General features: G+C 37.4%; 1 protein-coding gene across 2 annotated transcripts; it reads left to right on the top strand.

Annotated features, from left to right (window-relative positions):
- Positions 1-508: 508 nt before the first annotated feature.
- Positions 509-10,078, top strand: LOC121167302 (olfactory receptor 10-like). 2 transcript variants are annotated; one of them, XM_040996752.1, is made up of 2 exons: positions 509-532; positions 9,158-10,078. In XM_040996752.1, exons 1-2 carry the CDS (start codon positions 509-511, stop codon positions 10,076-10,078), a joined length of 945 nt encoding a protein of 314 aa, XP_040852686.1. The 2 variants fall into 2 exon arrangements, with proteins under 2 accessions (XP_040852686.1, XP_040852685.1); XM_040996751.1 differs by lacking the exon at positions 509-532 and having other exon boundaries at positions 9,128-10,078.
- Positions 10,079-11,214: the final 1,136 nt, after the last annotated feature.

Here is an 11,214-nt window from a genome sequence, read left to right as displayed (position 1 = left end):
AGAAAGAACAAACTTTGTAAAAAAATACTAGTAGTAAAACTGGAATGCATATATAGAAGAATGAGATAATATCGCCACCTCTCATCATTTAAAAAATCAACTCTAGATAGATAAAAGACTCAACATAAGACCCAATTCTATGAAGCTCGTGGCAGAAAACATAGGAAATGCATAAGACATCAATGTAGGCAATGATTTCTGGGTATAAGATCCCAAAAGTTCAGGCAACAAAAGAAAGTAAGTGGATTATGTGAAACCCAGAATTTCTACATGGCAAAAGAAAAAAAAATGTTAAAATGGGATATCTTAAAGAATGAGAGAAAATAGTTTTAAGCTATTTACCTAACAAAGTATGAAAATCAGAGAATATGAGGAATACATAACACTCAATAGCAAAAACTTCACATATCCAGTTAAGGAATGTGAAAAGACACTGAAAAGACAACCCTCAAAAAAAAAGAAACACAAGATGCAAAAAACAAAACAAAACAAAACAAAACAAAAAAACATGAAAAAGTTCTCAATATCACTGGTGACCAGAGAAATGCAGAGAAATCAAATCCAAAATGAGGTACAACCTTAGCTATATAAGGATGTCTATTACCAAAACAGAAAGCAATAAATGCTTGACATGTTCACACCTTCTTCAGCCCTTCACTATCCCAACTCTTGAGCTAACCAGTGGAACTTGTATTTCCACAGGGTTGGGCCCACTTGTCCCCCATGAATTCTATCCCCAGACCTGGTTCTCTCATGTGCTGGTTAATGTCAAGGTCCTGTCTAATGTGATTCACCCTCTGTTCTGACACTCATTCAGGTCCTGGGATCCAGCTCTGCTAGGCCCCAGCCATAGCTTTCCTGGCGTGTAGTGGTCAATGATGCTCTGTACTAACAACCCCACCTCAGGAATCCCTGGTGAATCAATCTGACCCATATAAATCTTTCAATCTCTCCCCGTGAAACCACCAGGTCTCAGTCCCTTTGTTTACATGCAAGTACAGTAGCTTTTTTGTTGAGTGTCCCTCAGGATTCATTCCTCACCTGCATGTACTGTGGCCTTATCCATGGATATTCTTGTATAGTAATTGATACCCGCAAGACCCTAAAGCTTGCTGCCAGGCAGCCAGCAGGTAGAGCCAGGTGCCAGATGTGGCTCTGCTCACCCACAAGCCCAGGACTCTCCCCCCACCCAGCAGCAGTAGTTGGAGAGCTAGGGTCCCCAGCAGGCAGCCTGGCGTGGCACGGGTTCTCCATGCCACAGTCATGTGGCCAGGAAAGCAAGGTACCCACTCTGCTGCTCAGACTTACCTATGTCTGTAGTGGTTACATCAGTTATATTTCACTATTTTCTTTATTATGTTTACTTATACAGAGAGAGACATTGTTATTTAAAAGTTAACAACAAAAATAGAGTGGGAGGTATCACTATAAATTCTCCCTAATTGGTGGTAACAAGTAGATAGAACTTAAATTGCACGAATATTATATAATATAAATAATATTAAAGTTATGTAAATAACACTTTTGAAATGCACAAAAAAATCTGACACTAAATTCATTAGAACTTAGTAGTGCAATGTAAAATGACCTTAAAACACCATTTATAAATTATTAAATTGAGAAGAATCCAAAAGATTGAAAATTTATCATACTTGTAAAATTCTGCGGAGAACCAAATGATATAATTTATGATAAGCTTTAATACAAAGTATTTAGCATGAAATAATCATTGAGTATTCACCTTAAGATTCATGAGTTGGTTATATTTTCAAGAGGATATGATTCAAAATTAAAGGAATGGATTTTTAAAAAAATATATTAATTATTTATTTTAATTTTCAAAGGCAATTTTACTTGAAGAGTAAGAAACAGAGATCTTCATCCACTGGCTCACTCCTTGAATGGTCACAGTGGCTGGAACTGAGCTGATCTGAAGCCAGAGGCCAGGAGCTACTTCTGGGTCTCCTGTGAGGGCACAGGGTGCCAAGGAATTGAGCCATCCTCTACTGCCAGCTCAGGACATAGGCAGGAAGCTGGATGGGAAGGGGAGCAGCTGGGACTAGGCTGGCACCACAGGGTGGAGAATTAGCCTACTGTACTGTCTGCCCCCCCCCATGGATTATTTTCAACAATCTCACTAACCGTAAAATAAATATGTATTCTTCAGAAAAACATTTTACTGAAATATCTTTGATAATAGTATAATTTAAAGTTATTCTGAAAGTTATAATTTACTTTAAGAATTTAATCTTTTTCAAAGATAAGATTTTTAAGCTTTATTTTATCTTGATTTGAAAGGCAGAGTTACAGAGAGAATGAGAGAGAAAGTGCAATTTTCCATCTATTGGTTCACTGCCCAGGTGGTCACAACACCTAGAATTGAGTCCCTCCAAAGCCAAGAGCTAGAAGCTTCTTCCATGTATTCTACATGGGTACAGCATCCCATGGACTTAGGTCATCTTCTGTTGCTTTCCTAGGCCAGCAGCAGGAAGCTGTGTGGGAAGTGGAGCAGCCAGCACATGAACCAGCATCTATGTGGAATGCTGGCAGCTGGCACCACATGCAGAAGCTAGCTTACTATTCCATGGTGCTGGCTTCCAAGTACCTGAATTTTTAAAAAGGTTTTCATGTATTAAAAGAGCAGTGTAACAAACACACAGAGTCTCTCCCTCTCCCTCTCTCGCTCTCTTTCTCTCTCTCTCTCTCTCTCTCTCTCACACACACACACACACACACACACACACACATTCCCTGATTTGTTCGTCAAATGCCCACAATAGCCAAGATGGACCAAGTCAAAGCAGGATCCTAGAATTCCATTTGGGTCTCACACGTAGGTTGCAGGGGCCCAGACATTAAAGAATGACCCACTACCTCCCAGGATGAGTTGGCTGGAGATGAATTAGAAGTAGACATAACTCAAACTGGCACTCCAATGTGATATGGGTGTCCCAAGCGACAAGTTAACTAGCTGCATCATTAATGCCCTACCCTTTAAGTGTCGGTTTGGAAATAATTGTAGCAGTGAAAAATCAAGGGAACAATCAAACATGAAGAAAAGCAAAATGTAATAATTATGTGGAATGCATTTGCTTGTTAGCAATTTACAATGTTTTATATTTCCCACATTCCTCTTTCCATGGGTTCTGCTTAATTGCACTGAGAAATTGGTTCCCCAAAGCCAAATTTTTAGTACATCCGATTGAAAAATCATTCTCTCCCCTGAGGAGTAAATGAAAATGAAATTCCAGGTGTCAGTATTTTTTCAAATATATTATTAAAAAAAAAGTAGTCAAATTGTGCTGGGATTTAGATGCAAAGATTAAATAATCCTAAAAGGAACTGCTGAGACTGAATCATCCCCTCAGCAGCCGGAACATGGAACAAACCTGAAAGGTAAGGGGCACACACAAGAGGACCTCTGAGCCACTTCTTCAAGGATGATTGTGAAAGCGAAAGTTCACTTCACTTTTTATGCTTTTCTTGATTTTAGACAGAAAATTCTGCTAAACCTCCTGTCATTTGTCCATTTGACATTGTGATCGATGTCTTATGGAAGACGGAACTACAGATAACAGCAGAAGAGGGAGTTGAAATTACAGCATGTGAATATAAAATAGCCTTAGATAAAGTAAAACATATTTAATTCTAAAGAAAAATTAATAGTGAATTTTAAATTTGTGCTGCATGGGTGAATAAGGTATTGACTTTAGTATTCATAATTTTTAGTTTTTTTGTACATTCATATTTTTTTTAGATTTATGTATTTATTGGACAAACAGTGACAGGACAGTAAAATAATTCATCCACCAATTCATTCCCAAGATAACTGCAACAGCCAGTAATGGGCCAGGATGATGCCGGAATCTATGAACTCTGTCTGGTCTCCCACATGTGTGGCAAGCACACAGGTTTTTGGCCATGTTCTGCTGTCATCACGGGTATATGAGTAATTGGTTAGAAAGCAGAGCAGCCCGGGCTCAAAGTGACACTGATATGGCGAGATGGGAAACCAGAATCATATCACAGACAGTGGCTTGACTCTCTGTACTACATCATCTAATCCAGTTTTTCACTTTTTGGTTTTAGAATTGTGAGACTAGCTGACAAAAGAGGAAAATTGTACATTGACGTGAACAAATCTTTCTTCAAAATTGAAGTAAATTCAGTGCAAAATCAGAGATTTGGAAATGACTTAAATAATCAAGTGCATGAGTCTTTGTTTACAAAGGAGTAATAACTTGTGGGATTTTTAAACTTCCAGGAAAAATATATATATTATGTAAAACACCATACATAGTTTTTAAAATTTCGTGTAACAGAATAAATTTATTTTTCAATTTTCTTTTTCTGTGAACTTTTTGAATATGTAATTTCTAATCTGGAAAAGATTATTAGTAAATTTAAGAATACTACAAGTCAATTTTGATAATAGAAGGATTTGCCACATTTTCTGACATGCGTCCTACCTGTTGGATGAGTTTGTTTTCAAACTAGAATCAGGTAGCTTACATGATACAGACAGACATCTTCTAAGAGTAATATATATTCAATTATATGCCTGACTTTAAAAAGTCATTTTATTTATTCACTTTTTGAGCAAAGTGACATTTATAAAAGCAGTCTAGTGCCACAGCAATCAGGATGTCAGGGGGAGTCCAAGAGAGGAAAACTCTAGTAAAGTGGAATTTTCTAAACACAGTTTTTGGATAACAAAGGGCAAAAACAACCCCATCAAAAGGCTGGACTTGCAGTCCTGATGATCAGAGGGGTGACAGGGACAACTTCTTTGCCTTGTCATGATGAGCTGAAAGCTCCGAAGGCCTTGATTCGCTTGATAAAACAGAAAAGCCAGAGGACTAAGGATCTGCACTTCTGTCTGTCCAAGGGCGGCTTTGCATCCAAAAGACATTTTGTGCTGTTAAAAGGTGAGGAACAGTTTTCAATGACTGCTGGGAGACATTTGTTTAGATGAAGCAGGATGTAAAGTTTGTTTGGTAAACCTATCTTAAGTTTAGACTTTCTATAAGATGATCAGCCTTTGGTGCTTGCTTCCGCAGCACATAGAGTAAAAGTGGAATGAGACGGAGATTAGCATGGCCCGTGTGCACAGGTGGTCGGTTTCTGTCCCTGTATAACAAAAGCCATTTTACAAACATTTTCCTCAGGAACCTCATTAAAGTAAGGCTGCTTCTTTCTGTTTTCCGTTTCCCCTGGAAATGTGTAGTAAACAATGTCTCCTGAAGGGAAAGAAGCTACACTTGACCCTGGAAGGAGCTTAGAATTAGATGAGTTCCATCCTTGATGGCTTCATTTCCATCGTCCTGTCTTGCTCTGCTTTCTGATCCTCTCTCCAAGCTCTTCCATGTTGTCCTAATGAAGGAGAAGTTCGCAAACGCTGTGGAATTACTTCTTTCCATAAAATGATTGCCATCATATTTGTTTCAAACACATTTCAATATAAATGATTACATACCAAACAATAAAAATCTTAAGACCGTATGGTTACCAAAAGTAATTCAATTTTCAATTTTTATTGCTTCTTGTCAAATAACTGCATATTGGTAAGAGGAATATCGATAACCACAAAGAAATCAGAGAAAAAAAATCTTTAAAATAAACTAAAATATTTTAGCGACTATGGAGAGGCAGCCAAGCTAAGAAAAGCAATGAATTATAAATGAGTCCCTTTATTTTATCCAACTGTGGGTTGTTTCCACAAGCTCACAGAATCTCAGTAATAACGTGCATGTGACAATTACTTGACTCAATTACTAAAGGACACAGGATAATGTTAGCAGGATGCTTGTGGTTGATCTCGGAGAGCACCTGTCTGAATGTGTTATCTATGAGTCCCAAGACAAAAGACTTAAAGCACAAAAATGAATTACTTTCTATGACATTGAAAATATTTGACAACACTTCAATAATTAGAACTTGTTGAAGAATCTGTTAAAAACACAAGTACTTGCTATTATAAAATGAATTTCTGATTGTTAAAACAAAATTCTGAAAAGCAAACCATAATTATGTAATGAAAACCATTAATAATTTCCAACTCAGAGGTAATATCAATTGTATTTGTTGCATGTTTTCTCATATTTTTTAACATGTTTACTTATATTTCAATAACTATAGGAAGATATTTCACATTTTAAATTATATCTGTTCCATGTACTAAGGTGTGAGAATCATGAAAATATGAAAATATTTATGTAAACCCTAAGAGTATATCTAGAATATTTACAATAGAAATTTCTTTTTTTTAAGATTTATTTATTTTTTATTGGAAAGTCAGACATACAGAGAGGAGGAGAGAGAGAGAGAAAGACCTTCTGATGGTTCACTCCCCAAATGGCAGCAATGGCTGGAGCTGAGCCAATCTGAAGCCAGGAGCCAGGAGCTCTTCTGGGTCTCCCATGAGGGTGCAGGGTCCCAAGGCTTTGGGCCGTCCTCGACTGCTTTCCCAGGCCACAAGCAGGGAGCTGGATGGGAAGCGGGGCCACCGGGATTAGAATCGGCACCCATATGGGATCCCTGAGCATGCAAGGTGAGGGCTTTAACCACTATGCTATCGTGCCGGGCCCACAATAGAAATTTCTGGATAAAGAAAGATTATTTAAAAATACCATCTCTTTCTTCATTTTGATTTTCCATGGTGATTAAAATTTTTGGTTATGGAACATTTTATCTATTTAGAGAGGTTCTATTACCTTAGCGTGGTGGCTGTATTTTTTTTAACTGAATAGAATATTTTAATAACTGGACCTAAGGATATTGTTATTTCTAAATTTTGTCACCATGTTTTATTGTTCCCAGTGTTTGTACTTTGTACTTATTTCAGTGTTTCACTGATTTGCTAGCCTGTCAGTTCCCTGTTTTTCCCAGGAAACAATCCTGCTTTGCCTTACATGGTTTGTCATCTCTTAGCATAAGAAAAAGAAGAGTTTAATTAAGGCCTGCAGATAGCTGGCTATGAAAGACATTGTCTTTATCAAATAATACCTAATGTCATAAGTAAAATATTATTAACAGATTGTTTAGCTGTTTGCACCACAGGTTTATTCAGTAATGCTAGTGTCTACATTAAATAGAGTTCAATCACACAAGATTTTCGATGGCAAACTAGGAGTCTTAGGCTGCTGTTTAGTAATGCTGCAGATGTGGGAATGCCATTGGACTTTGCCAAGTCCAACAACCTGCCTACAAGACAGACACAGTGAGTTTGGGGGATTAAATAAAATAAATCTGACACATAATAATTAGTACCATGTGATCTGCCTCACACATGGAACCTAAAAATTGAACTCTTAGAACTAGACAGTAAGACATTGGTTACCAAAGGCATTGGTGATTGGAGAAGACACAGAATTTCAGTCAGAGGGAACAAGCTGAAGACTTCTACTGTAAAAAGCAACTATAGTTAGTAATAGTTCATATTGTTGAAAAAATACTTGCACATGGATGCCAAGTGCTTTTCTGATAAAAATGGTAGCTATGTGAGGTAGAACACGTGATTCTCTATATCCAGTAATTTCCTGTGTGTATATATTTCAGAGCATCGTGTTCTACACAAACACATTCAGTTTTATGGTGAGTCTTTTAAAATAAAATAACAATCAAAATAAGTTGAAAACACTTTAAGCTGTCCAAAGTTCTGTAGAAAATGATGAATGAAATGAATTATGTAAGATTTTTGTCTGGAAAATAAAATTATTCTGGGCTGATACTGTTGCATAGTGGGCTAAGCTGCAACATTTGGCATCAGCATCCCATACAGACATTGATGCAAGTCCCAGCTGTTGCGCTACTGAGTCAGCTCCATACGAATGTGCCTGGAAAACCAGCAGAGGAGGCCCACACAGGAGATGAGGAAGAAGATCCTTGCTCCTGGCTTTGGCTTTGTCCAGTCCCGGTCATGATAGCTCTGTGGGAAGTGAACCAGAGGACAGAGACTCTCTTCCTCGGTCTCTGTAACTCTGCCTTTCAAATAAGTAAAATAAAAATTAAAAGGAAAATATTTTAATGCTGTGTAGAATGTACTCATTAAAACTCTGCTCCAAATCATTGTATAAATCTTTACTGATGCTTTCTGTTCTTTTAATCTTTTTGCCATTAATATTATTAATGGGAAATTAATATTTTCCCATTTTTATATAAAAATTAAACTAAAAATTATATTTATCCGTGAAACAGGGTACAATATAACATATATTATGACATATAGTAGAATATATTACATATAGTGTAATATATCATATAATAAATAGTATACAATATTTAAGCTTAATTACAAGAAAGTTTGCTTTGAGATTTTTCTACTTAAGTTCTGAGTAAATAAAGAATAGTGACACTATCCACATAAGCAAAACAAAACAAACCATTTTTATGCTTCTGGTAATTGATACAAATATATGTCAATTGTTATAGATGTAATTTTGAGTTAAGCAAAATAATCATTGTTCTTGTGCCATGACTTTTAATCATGTTAACACCTACTAATTATCTCTTGGCTAAAGATAAATATAAATTAGTTCCATGAGTGTATTGACTGGGGTCCTTGGAGTTTTATTCATATTAACTTAATTACAATACACAGAAAGTAGAAATAAAATAAGCGGAAAGGATAATTTACCTTTTTAAAATAACATTATCTTTCATGGAAACCAATTTCTATCTTCTCTAATAAAAAATTAATTACAAAGCAGCAAGAAAATAAGTGAAATTAAAAGGAATATCATCAGAAATCTTGCATAATACAGACTTAACAAAACTTCAATTGAGTATACATATCCTTCAATCTTATCAGATCTCATATCTTTGTATGACAAATATTTTGTTTATATGTATATTTTTCCTTTTGACTTCATTTTTGTAAAATCTTTTCTGAGTGAAGTATTATTAAGTGAAAAATCATAGATGAGAACACGGTTGTTGAAATACAGATACAAAACTGTTAATGTTCTCTTTTTAACAAAGGTAATAAAGTATAATAATGATTTCATTTGTTTCAGCATCTCCTATCCAGTTTCTCCATGACATACATGCTCACAGGACAGTATCAATTCTAAACATGGGCTCATCAGTCTTCCAAAATTCTGGCATTGGTGCTTCCGGTGTCACAGTAATGAGAAGAGCCAATAGCACGTTCCATCAGCCTGATGGCTTTGTTCTGGTAGGCTTCTCAGAATGGCCTAAACTAGAAATGGTTCTTTTTGTGGCCATCACCATCTTCTATATAATGACCCTTTTTGGGAACTCAGCCATCATTATCTTGTCCCGCCTTGATCCAAGACTCCATACACCCATGTACTTCTTTCTGGCTAATCTCTCCTTTTTGGACCTCTGCTATACTACCTCCACTGTGCCTCAAATGCTGATAAATATACAGAGCCGCCAAAGAAACATCAGTTACATTGGATGCATAGCTCAACTTTTCATCTTCCTTGGTCTAGGGTCCACTGAATGTGTACTTCTTTCAGTCATGGCTTTTGATCGCTACGTAGCTGTCTGCCAGCCTCTCCACTACACAGCCATCATGCATTCTCGGCTATGCCAAAAACTGGCAGCAGTCGCTTGGGTGACAGGCTTTAGCAACTCCTTGGTGCAGACAGTGTTGACTTTCTTGCTACCTCGCTGTGGTCAATATCGAGTGGAGAATTTCTTCTGTGAGGTCCCGGCTATGCTTCGGTTGTCATGTGTTGATACATGGATCAATGAAGTGGAGATGTATGCAGCTGTGGTGGTCATCAAGGTTATCCCAGTTGGATTAATTCTGTTCTCTTACATCAACATTGTCAGAGCAGTCACAAAGATCCAAACTTCTGAGGGTCGCAAGAAGGCCTTCAACACCTGTGGGTCTCATCTCCTGGTGGTGATTATGTTCTATGGCTCTGCCATTAGCGGTTATGCATATATGGCCCCGAAGAGCAACTCAGCCAAACTGAAGGGCAAGCTTCTTGCACTTTTCTATGGACTCATAACTCCCATGCTCAACCCGCTCATCTACACACTGAGAAATAAGGACATTAAGAGAGCAGCAAAGAAGCTACTAGGAAGAGAACAAGAGCAAGGTTAGAACATGACTTAGGAGAACGTGGTCTTCTCACAATTCAGATTCCACACTCTGCAATCATTTGCCATAATTCCTTTTACCCCTTAATTCTGGATCACTATTATTACCTATGGATTTCACGTGAAAAGTTTTTCAAGGAAAAACTTCATATCCTGCTTGAAAAAAGTTTTTGGACATTGCAAATATAGCTGATCTATATCTTAATTCATTACTTTCAATAATTTTTTAAATCTGTTTTTCTTTAAAAGGCAGAGCTGCAGAGACAAGAGACAGAGAGATCCTCCATCTGCTAGTTCACTTCCCAAATGATCATAATGGCCAGAGCTGGGCCAATTTGAACCCAGAAACTAAGAATTTCTTCTGGTCTCCCACACCAACGCAGGGACCAAGGACTGGAGCCATCCTTTGCTGCTTCCCCATAAGCAGGGAGCTAGACTGGAATTGAGGCAGCAGCTGAGATTAGAACCGGTGTCCATAGGGGTGCCGGGGCTGTAGGAAGAGGCTTAGCTTATTGTGCCACAGCACTGCCTCTCCATTTTTTTTCAATATTAGGATAGGATATTCTCAGTGAACTAAGTGATCATCTGCTGTGTTGTAGAGGGAAAAAAATGAGTGTACATATGGAAAACTGTGCAATCCCTTGCCTTTTCACACCCAGCCATCTTCTCTTGGATACTCTTTAATTCTACATCTCATTCTACATAAGTTTTTTTTCCCCACAGGTAGTATATGAAGAACAATGATCTCTTTAACTGATGTCCTTGGATGTGAAAACATCTTACCAACCAAACAGTATTTATTTTATTCTTGATGCTCAATCATTTTTTATCAGCATTATTATAACTATTCTCAGCTAAAGGGTAACATCGGAATTTGTCTCCAAACTAAAAGGCAAAGGATTCAGGAGATCCTGAGATTATTCCTGAACACAAAATACATAACATAACCCCATATCTCTTTTCACAGAACCTGCTGCTCAATGAAAGGTTTGCCTCAAGGCAGATGTCTGCCTCTAGGCAGATGTTTGACACAGCTGCAGCCTTCTGCATTCTGTGAAAGTAACCCAACTTGTGTGAAAGGTCATTCCTACAAGCAGCATATCGCACTGAATTCTTCTAACATGTTTTCTTCATGTGTAG

The sequence above is a fragment of the Ochotona curzoniae genome, unplaced genomic scaffold (assembly GCF_017591425.1).
Source record: "Ochotona curzoniae isolate NIBS_2020 unplaced genomic scaffold, NIBS_Ocur_1.0 patch361, whole genome shotgun sequence".
NCBI lineage: Eukaryota > Metazoa > Chordata > Mammalia > Lagomorpha > Ochotonidae > Ochotona > Ochotona curzoniae.
The sequence above is the reverse complement of the archived record's forward strand: the minus strand, read 5'-3'. Positions and strand labels throughout refer to the sequence as shown.